Here is a 17039-nt window from a genome sequence, read left to right as displayed (position 1 = left end):
TAAAAAAGGAAAAGGGAGGAAGAGTTGAGCCTCGTCGTGGATCGAGTTGGGCCTTTTGAAATGCCCAGAAAGGGTGAAAACACCCCATTCTGGCAGCGACGCGCTAAGATGCGAACAGCAATGCGCCGATGTCCGCGCTGTAGAATGCACAGTTCGATTTTCGGCGGTGAAAATGAATGATGCGTCTCGTTCTACATACGGACACACGGGGCGCAGTTTACGCGGTAGGCGGCGGCTTCCACAAGTGTGTCGTTCTCAAGTTTTCACGCGCTCGCGAGCCAAACGCACAAGCCTGGAAGCCGTCTTGTCGCGCTCGTAGCTCCTACTCCACTGCCAAATTGTGCCTGGCGAGTGTCGGTGATCAATGACACTCGCAAGAGCACCTCTTGCACTGAATTCAAATTTCCCGCTTTCATCCCCTGCACTAGGACCGTTATCAGAAGCCTTGCGCGAAGCTTGCTCTTCATGGTATAGGCTATTCAGAAAAATAAGAATGCAATTGTGCCTGTTTTAATGGCCAGAATATAGGGAGATTTGATTGAATTCAGCGGTCGGCTGCGGACATGGCTGCGGAGCTGTGTAAACGCTTTGGCCGTCGAAATTGCAACGTGCTGTTCTGGTTGCCGTCGACATAACGAGCGCGAGCTTGCTGAACTTGACGTCGCGACGCCGTGGAGGGGGGCTTTTGCTTGTCATTTTTTGTGTCAACGACGGCGCGCAGCAGCCAAGAGCCAGCGGCCTTTATTTCGCTCGTTGAACTTTCAGGCTTGCTTCTTTCGAGAAGGCACGACGGGTGATTCATATCGTCGGGTGCGCGACGGTCAAAGTCGCGGCAGTGCGCCGAGTAGTAGTGCGGGAAACAACGACAGACCCAAGGGAGCCTTGATGGATGTGGAGTGCTCTCCGCGCTCTCTACTACCACGGTGGCAAGGCTCTCATCACCAGTGCGGTCAGCGTCTGTGTTTTTGACCATCATCGAAGCCGCGTAGGCGAAAACGACGATCGCTATGGTGAGTATGGTGAAGTTTCCGTGTTCTCGCAGGACCGCCCGCTTCTGCGCCAAAGGTGCGTTTACTACTTGCGCTTTGATAATGGTTCGCCTTGAAACACCATCGCGCGCAGCTACCACGAGGGCTAGCGCAGTTTCTTTTCCTTCCATTTTTTCGTTTCTTTGTACGTGCATTACGCAACCGACGCGGGCGCATTGTTCACTGTCCGAGCCCGACGTGCTCTGCGCCCTCCTACGATGAATCAGCCTCTGTGGGCGTCACCGTTTCGTCACTACGTAAGACACCTGTGCGGCAGGTTTTTCGCACGTTTATCAGCTGAGAGCGTGTGGTCGCTACCGTGCGCAAAACGCGTTGCCCCTGTTTCGTGATCGCATGCTCCTATCGGCATCAGTGACGCTGACAAAGAACGCATTGTTCGTAATCAGCCAAAAATATTTCGCTTCTTGTCATTAATTGACGCCCTATTGTTTCTTGGAGTTCGCGGCGCAGTTTTTTTTTTTTTTTTGTTAGCCTTTGGCGACAGTTGTTGCTACAGGACAATTGCCGGCGGGGTAATTGAATAATGCACAAAAGTCTAGTTTTCCGTCTGCTTGCAGCACTTGTGCTGGTGCTTACTTCGCTTTAACTGCCATTAACGCAGTGACTCGTGAAAGCGCATACGCCTTGAGATGTTTGCCGACGTGACGCGTGTGTGTCAAAACAAAAGCGTCTGCGTGAGACATTGCGCGCAAAGTAGCAATGCAAAGGGTAAGCTTTTCGTGCGCCACTAATCATCTTGTGGTTTGTGTCCGTGGTTAGGGAGCTTATTCTCTTGCTTCCGCGAACAGGCTGAACAGAACTACCAAACCGTTTCATCACTCTGTATGCTAAATAGATTAGGAGCAGGTTTGTGCATCGGGTTGTATTGTTGACCACTGCTATTATAAGGCTGCCGTCTCCGGGTATGCAAAAAAAAAAAAAAACAATTTCTTTTGTTTGTCTCATCAGCTGTGGTTTTTACAGACAGTTATTGCACTCATCTGTTTCTGCATATCTGTTACGACTACAAAGGCACAAGCGTCAGGCCTCCAACATGGCAGATGCGCTAAGATCTATCTTTATTTAGCCTGCTGCATATTGCTCCAGTGCTTTAGACAAGTGTGCTTACATCTGGACTTTTGAAGTCTGCGCCTCTCCTTTTCAACAAATATAATGTGTTTTTATGTGTGCACGCAAGGTACTTATAAATTTACTGCTAAATGCATTACTACTAAAGCATATCAAGTTTCTACCAGTGTGTCAACATTCTTTTTATTGCAACAGCTTTGTGTAGAGCCCCTCAAGGCCAAAGTGGGGATTCAGGCTATTATAACAGTCTCATTGTGATAGCTATATCTTACTGATTTTGATAAGGTGTTGCTGGTAATAAAGTATGCTATCTATGAAAAAGCAGCCTGATAAGGGAATAAAATAATACATAAACAAGATTGAAAAATTTAGTATGGATTGATGTATGAACCTTGCTGAACCAAATGCTAGAAAGTGTGTATAGTTCATTTTTGGGTTCAAAGCTTGTTGCCACTCTTGAGAACGGTGTTCACAGAAACTGTAACAAGTTCAAGCAATTCTCTGCGTGATCTGACAGGTGAAGCACTGCTTCATTAGTATAGTGACAGTGTTGGTCTGCAGCCCTTTACACTACAGTCTCATCTTGTTTGCATTCACTCTCACAACTGTAATTTAAGGCCTGCCTCTCAGGTTTGGAGTTTGCTTTGAGGAGAATTCCAGGAAAGACAAAATAGCAAGTCATTAAACACCACACTGCCAGATGTTTCTAATAAGTTGCTAATACCTGATAGAATGTTAAAGAGTGGAATTTGTGCTATTCTGCTGGCCTGCAATTGTAATGGAAAACAAATGTGTTTACAGTCAACTCTCGGTAGCTCAACTTCAAGGGACTCAAATTTTATTCTAATTATTTAATGTATCGAATTAGAGCTGTTTTAATGCACTTCTTGCCGATGAGATTCAAGCGTCAGTTCAAATTAGTCGCAAGTTTGAGTTAGGCAAGTTCAGATTAATGAAAGACCACTCTAACAGAAAGCTAAGTTCCCAGCTTACCAAACAAATCTTGCAACGGTCAATTTCTGACACACCTCACTTTCTTCAGGCAATGCGGCTCTTCCATGGTTCATGTTTCTAGTGATGAAAGAGAGAGGCGGTGTTCTTTGAATACTCACAGGAAGTAAAAACAACCAAACAGAATATGCAGGAAACGGGCTTTCAGCCTGTCTAATCAGCAGCGCTTGTCTTGTCGTTTTTTTCCTGTTTGACCTCTCTTGTCTGTGTGCAGCTGAAATTATGGATACGCAGCAGTTTGCTTAGTGCACTACTCTGGGAAGATAGCCTCACTTATGGTGCCCTAAATAAAATGTTAGAATGTGCCAGACAAGGCCACACTTTGTGTCCTGCCAGCTTGGAATCTGATGCTGTCAAACTATTTAACCATTTTCTAGGAGATATGTCTCGACCCATAGTGATAGGAAAAAATTGGAGAAAAATCGCAGTCATCCTTTATAAGCAAACTTTTATTGAAGCTGCTGCTTTTGCTATACCTTGGTGTGGCGATCCGAACCCCATCCACTCATCCAGAATGCTCCCTGTGAATAATGTTACTGTAGTTGTGTCGCATCTCGACCGACACGTAGCCCAATTAGGCACTTTAGCTTTGGGTGCCTCCTGATTTTTCTGTTGTGATGCATTCCTGCGTGGCCCACTGACCCGTTGGGCAAACGTTTCTCCTTCAGATTTATTGAGTCATCTCTATTAAATGGAGCTGGCACGAAGGCCTTTTCGCGGAAGGGAGGGAGTAGGGAAATGGAGATAAAGATCAATTCCGGCCTCACGTGCAAACTCGGAAGAGGGAGAGAAGCGTGGGTCTGTCCCAAGCGTCATTGCTCAGTTTAGTCCAAGCACTGAAAATAGTACGTTCTAATGCTGAATGTAATGATTTTCACATCAACTGATAAAAAATAGCACACAGTTGGACCTCGACATTGGGTAAACAAAAATACAAAAAGTGACAAATGACAAAAGTGGTTGTGCACTTCAGTTCCACGCCTAATGTATAGCTTGAGTTTTCACTTGTAAATAAACAATTGGAAGTCTGCTCTCGTAGTGTCGTTTTTGTTTCTATATCTCCTTTCTATCTTATTTGCTTATTCCTACCTTTTATTGAAATGAACCAGCTAGCCCGCAAGAACATTCTACTACAATATATGAGAGAAGCCAACAGCCACAGAAACCAAGGGGCACAGGGTATTTTTAATTTTTATTTATTTATTATTTTGTGCTGTTTATTTATTATATGCCTCCTTTGGTATTTTGGTGTGAAAGATATCTGAATAAGAAAAGAAAGTACGATGTTCTGTATTTGTATCAAAACAAGATGAAGCGTGATCCTCTGTTCATATGCTGCTGTTCGGGTGAACAGATAATTTTATGGCAGTTTTAGCAGTGCCATAAAATCTGCTGGTGGCTGTGCAATCTTCTGCTTTTGGGAGTATTTATGTGGAATGTAACCGAACCTTTGAAAGTTGAATCGGAATTGAAGCTCGGTTCACCTTGTGTTTTCAAGATTACAAAACCGTTGAGGGCGTTTACTAGTAAATGTTATAATGTGTTAGTGGAAACTGGGTTTGGTGCGATGTGACTAACCTCCATGTGACTAACCTCCATGTGACTAACCTCCATGTGACTAACCTCTGCTGTTCTGGTGTGCTGTAGCCCCTGAGTGCGGACTCCGGCGGCATGCGGAAGCTACTTCGCGCTGCCATGGCCCGATGCTGCTCTGCGTCGCACCTGGCGGCCGTTCTGGACGTGTTGGTGCTGCTGGTGGCAGTGGTGTTCCAGGGCTCGACGCTCGACTTCTATCTCATCCAGCACAACCAGGGGTCAGTGGCCTGGTACTTCTGGTTTCTTGCCGATTTCCTCGTGCTCATCGGCATCATGTCGGCCGTCTTCCTTGCCCGGCGCCACTTCCGGCGGTCCGCACCCTCTCCTGTAAGCAGGCACCCTTCCTTTCCTCTCATTGGTGCAAAAATCTGTTTCGTCATGCTGATTGTGGATCAGTAGTCTGAAAGCTCGGAATCCCCTTTGGATGGCTTTAGAATGAGAATAAGAATGTTTTGTTTCGTAGGAAAATGTAAGTACAGGAGGAGTGATGAAAAGCATGCTCGGATCCTTGGACCACGGTCTAGTTCTGGTTCTGTTCTGTGAATAAATTAGTTAAGTATTAACAACAGACAATTTGTTTAAATTGTGCACAGTTAAGATTACGAGACCGTCAGTTTGAATTAAAGGAGGTCAAATTAACAAGAGTCTGCTGTACATAATGAGAACCGCTATATATTCCCTTCAGGTGCTGTGTCCACACATGTGGATGCTACCTAAGCTTGCTCCTATTTTCGTATACAAGGTGAATTTCCACCTTTGAATTCCGGGCTCTTACCATTTTGACACCTCCCTGTCAAGTTTGTGGTGCCATCTTTTGTAGCTACAGAGAAATGTGTTTGGAAATGACAAGTGGACATCACGGCATTTTTTGGCGGGATGAGTAAATAGCTTTTATTTCGCAATGCTATCTTTTCAAATGGTCGTGAATGATGCAATTTGGTGTGTTAATAACTAATGCAGAAACAGCGCCCCAATTTTCATTGCCACAGAGGAAGAAAAAGTGCTGCAGTGGTCATTCAAAGTGGCACATCTACAAGTGTGGCGCGAAATGGGCTTATCGCTTACAGGATCAGCCGGATGATGCCACGCCGGAGCCCGAGCCTCCGCACCCGGTCTTGGGGCGCTTCCCCCTCTGCTATACGTCGTGGCTCCTCTACTCCCTGCTACTCGTGGCCAAGGTCGTCCTGCTCTTTCGGATGGACGTGGCACAAGTGCTCAAAGGTGGGCATGCATGTGTGCGTGAGTGAGTGAGTGTGAGGTGTACTCATTCAGTGTGTAAGAAAAACATGGCACCCACGTGCTACCCACATGTTGCTCACATGGTACCCGCATATTGAGTAACCATCACTCTACGTCGAGCTGCTCCCTTTAACCAGCCCACCTGAACCAGCTACTTGGACCTAGGACGTGTAATAGTTTCTCTCCCTCTTCATTGGGCTGTCCAACCCCTCTGCGGTGGCTCAGTGGTTATGACTCTCGGCTGTTGACCCAAAAGACGTGGGTTCGATCCCGGCCATGGCGGCTGAATTTCAATGAAGGCGAAATTCTAGAGGCCCGTGTACTGTGTGATGTCAGTGCATGTTCAAGAACCCCCGGTGGTCTAAATTATCCCGAGCCCTTCACTACGGTGTCTCTCATAGCCTGAGTCGCTTTGGGACGTTAAACACCAATAAACAAAACCAAATCATTGAGCTGTCCGAGTTAGGGTAAGGTGCTGGAGTGCTTGCTTCACTGCGCGTCAGCCTGTGAACTAAGAGGAGGCACTTTTGATCATTTTTCGTTACAATGGTTGCTAACCTTGAATGGGTTGGTACCTGTTGAACATGAGTGAATGTTATTGAACAGCCCAGGAGGGAGATAGGTGTAAGGGTATTGAGGTGACAAAATAAACAGCGGAACTTGTTTGGCACTGTGTCTGGCTTCTTTTGTAGGTCTGCAAAAAATAAAAGAACACAAAAAGCACTCCAGAAATTATTGCACCAATCCATGCCACTACCCCATCCATGTGTTGTCCTCTTACACTGACAAACAGGGCTTCCCAACAGTTGCTCTTAATTTCATGGATGGCAGTGATTCTATTATAGTGTGTTCGGCTTTAACAAGCACACACAGCTTCATCAGTTTGTGATAGTGAGGTGTGAATTTTAGAGGTTTCTCTGACGGGCAAGCGTAGCAGTTAGGTGGGCATAGGTTATGTGGGGAGATGGGATAAGGAAGTTTGAGAGAATAAAGTGGCTGCAGCTAGCACAGCACAGGGTGAATTGGAGGGTCGTGGGAGAGGCCTTCATGCTTTAGTGTGTCAGCGATGACCGAAAACATGAAGGGGGAGCGGGTAAGAATACCCACGCACACACAATTTTTTGGGAATAAAAACGGATATACAGTCAAGCCCACTTATAACCAATAATTGTTATAACAGGGTTGTGCCGAAAAAAAGAAAAGATGACAAACTTCAGAGCATTTACTGACAGTAAATAGCCGGAGGGGTTTGATAGTCCTAATACCTGTAAAAGCTCATTAATTCAAACTTCAGGGAACTGGAACAATGTTCACCGTTCACCGATGACCAAAGCACCGCCATCACTGCACCACCGAGAGTTTCGCACACCTTCACATCACAGGAATCAAGCGGGCTTTCCGGAAGTGATTCTTATGGGATATTCAAGAAGCATGCAGAACTAAGCGTGCGGTGACAGCTGACGTGAGAAAAACCGTGCTGGCTGCACGCACGCGCACTGCAACTGATTGGGGGTACGCATGGCGTGCGTAGCCAATGCAGCAATGCAGCAGCTCTCCTGACGCGATGACGCCTGCCCCTGGGACACGGGAAATTTGTGAAGCACGGACCGTGGGGAAGTTAGCGAAGAACAGCGGAAGATGGGACAACGTACGCGCTGCCAGTGCCAGCCGTGGCTCAGAGTGTAAAAGCAAAGAAAAATGCATCTGCACATTTTTTTCTGCAAGCGGTGCACCCCTCAGAAATGTTAATAATGGACTGCTCCGCCAAGGCTCCCTACCATGCTCCCTACTTTCTTCTCTGTGTGGGCCTTTTGCTCAGGGGAACGCATTCACGGGTTCTTTTGCTTTCGTGGCGTTGCTGCGCCAGCTCAGTCCATTGGTCGGCCCCACACGCGCGTGCTTTTGTGTTGTAAGCATGGTTTTGCTGGTGTGGTTGTAGCATTTCCTTGGTTTTTTTTCTATAATGGTTGACACTCAATTACCAGATTTAATTGTTATAACCAATAATGTGTCTTGACAGCATTGCTATAAGCAGTTTATTTTACCATAGAACACATGACAAAGCTGACGGTGCCACGACTGACCATTGTTATATCCAATATATTGCTATAACCATTATTGTTGTAAGTGGGCTTGACTGTATTGTGGTTATAATTCAAGTTCGCGCACTTCAAAAGGGTTCCCACAGTCTTACACGCACGTCCGCTCAGATCGCTCGCGCACCACACACTCGCTGCGCTTCTTGCCGCCGGCGCTGATGAGCCGACGCGCCGCACTCGCGAAAACACAAAACGTCACAAACACAAACGGCGTCCTGACGGCGCCGGGAAGAATAGAGGAGGGTAGGCAAGCGATACGGTATGCATTCCGGACCGACGAACGCACCGAGCCACATTCACGTGAGCGCCACTCGAGGCAGGCGATGCGGTATGCACTCTGGATCGACCGGCGCACCGAGCCAGATTCACGTGAGCTCCACTTGAGTCGAGGACACGACTGGCGCCGTCTCGACGGGAGTAGGCGCCGATGAGAAATTGCGTCGTACGATCGCTTACAAGTGGATGTAGTTAGGCTGATGAAGGTGACGATAACTGATGAACTTCATTCCTACTTGAACATGTGTGACACTTGGGTGCACTTTGGGCCATTGAGCTTTTCAGGTATTGTCAAAAGTGAGGCACTTTACTTAATTGAAGAATGGTTCGGCATTGCAAACATTTGCCATCGTTACATGGTTAACACATGGTTACATGGTTCGTATTCGTTCTTATCTAAATGTGGCTGCTATAGCCAGGCAGGCTGTTAATCTTCTGCTCAGCAGCAGTTGCTCAGATCTGGTAGCTCGTTGAGGTTCAGAAAATGAGCCATTTTTTTTTTCATTTTTTTGCAGCACCAGCTGTTATGACCATGTTACCTCCCCCCCCACCGGAATCTCTTGGTTTTCGATTGCATGAAATGATGTCATCACACAGTTACATAACAGGACCTGTCTGCATCAGTCACTTGACCTGGTCCTGTGACCTCGCTATGTGATGTCATCGTTTCATGCTAAACCCTCATGCCTAAGGCTCCTAACCCCCTGCATTGGAAAATTCCAAATTCCGCAAATTCAGAATAAAGAATTCACAACATTTCATGAATATAAAATCTACAGAATTTCGCAGGAAGCACAAAGTGCACGAAAGAAACAGGCAAGTTTATTTTGGTCCATCTTCTAAAACTGAACTTGGCTGTTAAAACTCAGCATTAAGTAATGTTTCAAGTTGTCTTCATTCAAAGAATGCAGCTTGTTTGATACAAAATCTTCATAATGACTGTAATCAAAGAGAGTGTTAGGGTCACTTCTTTCATTCCAGCCCAGAAAGACAGGACATTGAAATCTTCACCTTGCTCATCTTGCTTAGAAAGCAAGGGTGCAAGGTCTCTGTCACTGTATTTCTGTTGTCAAGCAATTTTCGGGTGCACTTGCCACTCAGCAGCTAGGGCTGATGATCTTTGACCATTTCCAGGCACGGTTGCAAACTTTGACCTTTTTTTCTGATAAAAACCTGACCTATAGTAGATCCTCCATCGTCTGTTGTTTATGCCTGAGCTGTTTGTGATTCTTTTATAATTGTAGTAATATATTTCAAAATTTTCCTGACCTGTCTCAAACTCCCCCATATATGTTGATAAGGAGTACTGGCCACTGGCCAAGGTCAATAAATATGGAAATTTTTCATGTTCCGGGAGCACTATGGCTCCCTTGTTCACTATATCTAGTGAACAAGGGAGCCGTAGTGCTTCCAAAATATGAAAACTTTCCATATTTATTCACCTATGCCCCATTCACCTATTTATTCACCATGACCAAACTGTATGCCATCAAACCCGTGACCACATCAATCCCCCATGCGTTGTGTTCATGCAAATAAGGTAAATTAGTCATTTTCCCATCGTTCTGTCACTCCTACTGATGTCTGTAACAACAGTTACATAAAAAAAAATTAGAATTTGGCTACCGATGCGAAATTGCGCGAAAAATGCCTAAATCCGCAATTTATCTGGGAGTTGTTATGGAAACGTGGGAAACCAGGGTCCTTAATCATGACCCGTTACGCATAAATGACCCCCTTACGTGTACTCTAAACACAAATACACCTATATGGGAGTAAAAAATGAGGGAGTAGTTGTAGAGGACAACTTTACTCCCTTTTCACTCCTCTCTGCTTAGAGTGTAACATGGCCCCCTTGTGCCACATTACGTGAATTCCCCATTGTTATTTCCTGCACGCATTGGTACATTCGCAAAGTGGGAGGCAGGTGTTCTTATATCAAGGAGAGCCTGTGCACTCGTGTGCGTAGATGATGACCGGTACGGGATCCAGTTTCTGAAGGCGGTGCTGGCCGTGGCGGCGGTCATCTTCCTGCTGCTCGTCGAGAGCCACAATGAGGCCGGCGCCACCTCGGAGCAGCGCACGTACCTGCACTCCCTGTGCACGGGCACCACGTTCGAGGTGCTCGACAGCGTCACCTTCCTGGGCCTGTTGTTCCCCAACGAGACGCACCTGGCGCTGACGTACCCGCTCGAGAACGCCGTGCTCGCCCTCACCTGCGTCAACTTCTTGCTGCCCAGTGAGTTTGCTCGCATGTCGGTGAGGGTGACTCTTCTTGAAATGGGGTGAATTTCACTTCAGTTCACCTTCCTTTGTTAAAGGAACACTGGGGATAACTCCATCCAAATTTTGTTCTCCGTGAAAATCGATTCTGCGGCTTTTTCGGGCTGTGTTGACATTTGTCCAGCCACAGGAGAGGACGCATTTATTGCCCAGAGAACTGCATTAGTGCAAACTTGTGACGTCCAGACGTGGAAGGACTCCGTGGTCATTGTTTGGAAGTGGATGGAGGCCTAACCCTAGCCTCGGTGATCCGCGAGCCGATAATTGGCTTGTCACAATATGCCTTCCTTGCAGTTCATTTGTGAAAACATCCAGTAGTGGTGACACCTGTATTTCACCTTTTGGTCCTTTCTTGCCTATATGAGCTCCGTTTTCAGGAAAAGTAACATTTTGTTATCAGAATGCTTTAAAGTATCATTACAGGCCACCTTCAATTTGTCCTCTGTGTCCATCCATTTAACTCACTCACCCACTCACGTGAGCTCTCTCATTCTTGACATTCCTTTATCCCAGGGCTTATACGAGAACTGAAAATTTTCGCGTGCTTTTCTGACTCTGGCGCCGGGGATTGGGGTGAGGGAGCAAACAAAAAGGGGGAGGGGAACAAACGCGGGTTAATGACATCCTAGTCAAAATAAGCAGGAAAAAAATGGGCTTGGACAGGGCATGTAATGTGAAGGAAAGATAACCACAGGTCTGTAAGGGTAACGGAGTGGATTTCAAGAGAAGGCAAGCATAGCACGAGGCGGCAGAAAGTTATATGGGCTGATCAGATTAAGTGGCCGCAGTTGGCAAAAGATAGGGTTAATTAGAGAGATATGGGAGAGGCCTTTCCTTTGCAGCGGGCGTAGTCAGGCTGGTGATGAGGATGAACAAACATAAACGACCAAGGCATGCAGCACAAAGGTTATATGGTACACAGGTCACAAATCTTAGTGCACAAGTGGCGGGGACAAAGAAAAAAAAGGGCATGTAGCCGCTGCGGTGGCTCAATGGTTATGGCGCTCGGCTGCTGACCCAAGGACGGGGGTTCGATCCCGGCCATGGCAGTCGCATTTCGATTGGGATGAAACTCTAGATTCTAGAGTCCCATCTACTGTGCAATGTCAGTGCGCGTTAAGAACTTCAGGTGGTCGAAATTTCCAGAGGCCTTCACTACGATATCCCTCATAGCCTTATTCTCATCGGGACGTTAAACCCCCATAAACCAAAACAAACCAAAAAAAGGCATGTAGCAGCAAGCCTGGTACACAAAGTCCTTAGTGCACAGGTACTAAGATTTTATTGCACAGGTGTATACTACTAAGGTACTTCCAGCATCAAAAGTTTGCGATTCAAACAAGTCAGTGAAAAAGCCGTCTCCTTGTTGCCTGGGCACACAGTCTAAAGATGGCACACACTGCTGAGTCCCCACCATAAAGTGCAGGCTGTAGGTTTCGATTTCAAATTGCATGCAATGAGTTGCACAAAATTCATTTTTTTCGCAGCTCACATGCTCCGTTAACTTTAGTGCATGGGTACCAAGATGCACTAGTGGATGGCAGAATGCTTTAATTGACTGTCTTAACCACTCACCTTTAGAGAACTAAAAAATGCAAGGGACACTTGTGTGGGGCAAGTAAAAAAAAAATTCATTTTTATTTATTTTTTTTCTCTCTTGTGCAGCCCTTGCCCTGTTCAAGTTGAGTCAGTGCGAGTTTGGCCAGCTGCCACGCCCCCTGGGACTCAAGCTCCTCTACAAGCTGCTGCACATGTGCCTCATCAACGTGCCCTACCTGGCCATCCGCATCTACCTCTGGAGTTTTTTCGGCCACGACGTCTCGCTCTTCCTCGTCAAGAACCTCCTCGGCATCTACTCGGCGCTGCGCACCCTCGTGCCCGAAGCACAGCTGTACTTTTTTTTGCTCTCCAACCGCCGCCGAAGCCGCACGTGCATCGCCGCCGACCCCATCGAGCTCAAGGTCATCTGCGAAAAGGACGATCGCCATGGCGATGACGATGGCCTGCCAAGTCCCTCGGTCGGAAATGTGCTCTAGTGGCCGTGGAGAGGGCATTCAGGAAGCTCTCAGGAACTTTTCACTTGCTGCTAGAATTACTGTCATTGTACAGCGGTCTTGATGGATGCCTTCACAGAGGCCTTGAGAACTTTCCATGGGCCGCTGGAGTGGTCATCATTGTCAAATGGTCTTGGCAAAGGCCTTCAAAGAGGCCTTGAGAACTTTGCATTTTGGAGATGCTGCTAAAGTGGCTTTCATCGTCTAGTGGCCTTGGCAAAGGCCTTCGCAAAGGCATTGAGAACTTTGTGTGCGCTGCTATAGTCGCTCTCATCGTACAGCAGTCTCGGTGAAGGCCTTCACGGAGGCCTTGAGAACTTAGCATGAGCTGCTGGAATGGGCTGTCATCATCTAGCGATTTTGTTGAAGGCCTTCAAAGAGGCCGTGAGAACTTTTTATGTGCTGCTACAGTCACCATTATTACGACCCTAAGAGATGAGTGATGCGTTGCAACGTTTTTTTGTGCCTTTGTTGCGAGCAATGCGGCCCCAGCTGTCCAATTGTGGGTTGGTCAGGGGCGCGTTTTTATCTCACTTACGACTTTCCAACTGGCCCTGCGGATATACCACCAGGGCTTGCCAATGTTAACAACTGAAGGTCACCTGTGACAAAACAAATACAATACGCTGGCCATGATGGTTCACAACCCTAGGATGTAGCTTTGCATTGCCAGCCGAGAGCATCAAACACGCCTCCGTAGGTTGGACAGACCCAGTATGTTGTATTTTTAGGGGAGAATCTGCCCCGGTCATAAAGCAGTGAGGTCCTATGGAATTTTTTTTCCGAGAACTATTCTTAGTCCTGACACTTGGATTTGGTAGTGCCTGCCACAAACCGTTGCTCATCGTTCTCTGGCTTGAAGCATTCGCTTTCTATGCCCTTCTCCTCGATCTGTGTGGTACTGCCCTGCGTGATGCTTTACTGAAAAAAAAAAAAAACGAGAACACTCAGCAAGTGGATCAGTGATGAAGTAGCCTTGAGAGCTCTCCATCCACCTATATTCCGGGAAAACAGTATTTCTTGGCAGCTGGAGACAATATGGTCTGTCCATTCGGGAAAGTGGCGCATTTTAAAGCATCACAGCACCCAAATATCAATGCATGACATTGTGTTTTGTTCTGTGCGTCTTCTCCAACTTGTGCCATGTGCATGAGAGTTGGGTATGAATCTCCACTGATCTCTACTTGGGCTTAAAGTTTCGATGAGGGCAAGCAGGAGTGGGGAGGCTATTATTAGTGGTGCTGAAAGCATAAAGACTTTGCTGTTTATAAATCCAGCATTGGAGCTGCTGGCTTTACGGATCTTCATGAATCTTGTTGCGCGCCATTGAGGCTACCAAGGTATTGTTGCCGGGACACGATGTGAGAATTCCAGACCAATCGTGGATTATTCGTAGCTACTAGCCTGTTGACTGCACGCTTCCAACAGCGGCGTGCATTCTTTGTTGCAATATTTCCAACTTTGCCAAATTGAAAGAGCTTTGAATGACATGCTCAATATACAGCACCACTACTAAACATGCTTTTGAAGTTTCCGAGGTCCCGTTTGTGACAAGACTTGCGAGAATGCACATTGCATTGCATTCAGGCCAAGTTGTTATACAGACTTGTTTTTACTTCTGGCAAACTACTACTCTGTAGTTATGCTCATTTCAAGTTTGTTGCAAAATTTATGTAAAAGATCAGCAAGGGTGCACGTTTTTCTTTTCATAGCACCTTTTCTGAAAATTTTTCTGGCAGTGAGCATTATTCGAAAGCTGGGCTAAACTTAAAAATTCAGCCATTCTAACAAACCAATCTATAATTAGTCCTGTCGTAGACGATTTGAAGGTGACATTTCAAACATTGACTATTCTGTAACCGCATCCTACTTCAACTGTATTTGTTAAGCTGTTATTTGCAGTGAAAGGAGCTTGCACTTTGCGTAATGCTTTATTGTTTGGATGCGAGTTGCTTAATGGTCTTGGCGTTCCGGTATGTTTTCATGTGAGGGACATCTCGGGAAAAGAAATTGGCATGTAACTTATGTTACTTAGAGCTTTTCGCCTAAATGACGCAACACCTTTTTGTGAGGTTACTCTGCATGGAGAGCAGTCGAAAATGTTGGAGCTGGACTTAATGTAATGTTTTTAAAGTTTTTGCTGCTGGGCTACCTGCCTGAAGCTGCTTTTTTTACATCCTGTCTTGTTTGAACAAGAATTAATATGTGTATTACGTGCGCTTTTGAGAAGTTACCAGTATTTTAAAACTGTCGTCACACCTATCTTTGGTGGCGTCAAGTAGGAACGTCTCGCGTTATAACCTTCGTATTTACTGCCTTGTCCTGAATGGCAGACGCATTCCAGTTGCACACCTGTGACCAATTTTCTGCAGTTGCACCAGTGAAGAGAGACTGCAGGGTTGACCCTGTCACTGCGGTTTGCAGTAAGATACTCAGCTTACACAAGCTTTAAAATTGGAGCAAACCGTCTGGTTCTCTCAAGCTCACAAGGCATGGCAACTAGCTGGCCTGTCACTTGTCCTGTGGCTGCCATTTTGCACATTGCTGAATTGCTGCGAGTACGCACACGATGTTCAGCCCGATCAAACACTTGCCACATGTTGTGTGTGTTGGAATGGGAGGCATTGCTTTACAGGAACTCTTTTTTTTATTGTCTGTAGCTGCTTACTTTTGACACCCCTACGGAGCATCTGGAACAAAACTCGTTACGTAGACCTGTAGTTGTGGAAAGGTTTGTGAAACCGATGTGAGACGAGTATGCCGTTTTTCGGGCCCTCTGTGATATACAAGATACAGAGTGTTGGGTTTCATTTGGCCCTCTGCATTTTTGTTAACTGATCCATTGCTTCTTTTGCATGTGCTGGAATAATAGTTTAGCTTAGTTGGTTTAACGTGCCAAAGCGACTGAGGCTATGAGAGACGCCGTAGTGAAGGGCTCCGGAAATTTCGACCACCTGGGGTTCTTTAATGTGCACTGACATCTCACAGTGCACGGGCCTCTAGAATTTCGCCTCCATCGAAATTCAGCCGCCGCGGCCGGGATCGAATAAATAGCAGTTTCAATTCTAATACCATCTCCGAAGGTCATTTTAATTAGATAGGCGTGTGACTGAAGTTTTGCCTTGCGATGATGAGTTGCTCGGATAAGTTTTAGGTAAACTGTCTCCTCACGCCAGAACCCTCCCTTTTATGTGTGCCTCATTACTGATAGTGGCACACGCTAGTGTTAACCCCGTGCTAAAGTAGCTCTGCACTTTCAGCCAATACCATAGCATATGTAACGCAAGTTGTGTTGAGATTTTTGCATAGAGCGTCGATCGATGGAAGGACGATCCTGCAGTTTGGCCAATTTTGTGAATGTGCAAATTGCAGTGAAATGCATCTTCTGAGTGGTGTCTTTAGATCTGCCATGTTGATAAATCGGCCCCACAATTTCCACCGCACAAAAGTGCAGCTTTGAATATGTGTAGAAAAGTACCTGATAGAAGAGATATCGCTCATTGATGTGTAGAGAGAGTTGAGCAGTGCTGCCCTATAGGGCTCATTTAATAGTAATCAGTTGTCTTTTTGGCCTGTGGCTTACTTAAGTGTGATGCCATTGTGTGAAAATGGCTGAGGGCTCTTGCAGTCGAGTAGTTTTGTTGGATACGCACTCTTAAGGTTTTTTTAGTGTACATACTTATTCATCGCTGCGTTTATATATTGCTCATTGACTCGTGCCACTAACTTTTAATGTGCTCTTATGTATGCTCAGGGGTTCTGCACTTTTTTCTCGCGCTCTATTTAAAAATATTGTCTACTTCAGATAACAAGTGAAACGAAATCTAATGTCAGGATAAACTTGATTCAAAAGGTTGTCTCTTGCATTTGCTTTTTGACTTGCTTGTTTGTCAGTATCTGCGAGTGTAGCTACCCTTAGTCTACTTGTAACATTGCCGGTCCATGCAGTAATTATGCCCAAATTTTCGAGCATGTGAGCTGTGCTGTTCTTTGTGTTTATTTTTGTTTTCTGGTACCTATTGTTTGTTACGAGGGCGTTATTAGCGGTCGTTTTTATTCCAGTGTGGAATGGGGGAAATATGCCAAACTTAGATGCCAAAGAAAAAGTAAGAGTACGTATTGCGACGTTCATTGCTCATGTTATGACACTGTTGCGCGTTTAATAAAGTTATGAATCGTCGGTTCCCGCGTCTGTCGTTCGTTCGGTATCTCGAAGAAAGTGGTCCCACGAAAAAGAGCTGTTTATAGCAGTTCGACCGTTCTGTGCGTCCCAACCTTGGTCATACGTGCGTTAGTAACGTTGGTGCGTCCTGCATGCTGTCAAATAAATGGTTAGTCAGAGTCTTCGGCCTTTAATATATATT

At 46.0% G+C, this 17039-nt stretch overlaps 1 protein-coding gene across 1 annotated transcript; it reads left to right on the top strand.

Annotated features, from left to right (window-relative positions):
* The first annotated feature begins 176 nt into the window (after window positions 1–176).
* LOC149335218 (transmembrane protein 121B-like) lies at window positions 177–16857 on the top strand. Its single transcript, XM_089551902.1, has 5 exons — window positions 177–1010; window positions 4776–5051; window positions 5792–5945; window positions 10308–10577; window positions 12287–16857. Exons 1-5 carry the CDS (start codon window positions 1008–1010, stop codon window positions 12655–12657), a joined length of 1074 nt encoding a protein of 357 aa, XP_089408028.1. The 5' UTR covers window positions 177–1007; the 3' UTR covers window positions 12658–16857.
* The last annotated feature ends 182 nt before the right edge of the window (window positions 16858–17039 follow it).

Source organism: Amblyomma mixtum, chromosome 7 (assembly GCF_055824585.1).
Source record: "Amblyomma mixtum isolate Tamu chromosome 7, ASM5582458v1, whole genome shotgun sequence".
Taxonomy (NCBI): domain Eukaryota; kingdom Metazoa; phylum Arthropoda; class Arachnida; order Ixodida; family Ixodidae; genus Amblyomma; species Amblyomma mixtum.
This window is presented reverse-complemented; position numbering and strand designations above follow the sequence as displayed.

What these genes read in the sequence shown, in the direction of transcription:
- LOC149335218 (XM_089551902.1), top strand. An exon ending in CGTGGCACAAGTGCTCAAAG is followed by an intron (nt 5,946 to 10,307) that starts GTGGGCATGCAT and finishes TCGTGTGCGTAG; the next exon opens with ATGATGACCGGTACGGGATC. An exon ending in CGTCAACTTCTTGCTGCCCA is followed by an intron (nt 10,578 to 12,286) that starts GTGAGTTTGCTC and finishes TCTCTTGTGCAG; the next exon opens with CCCTTGCCCTGTTCAAGTTG.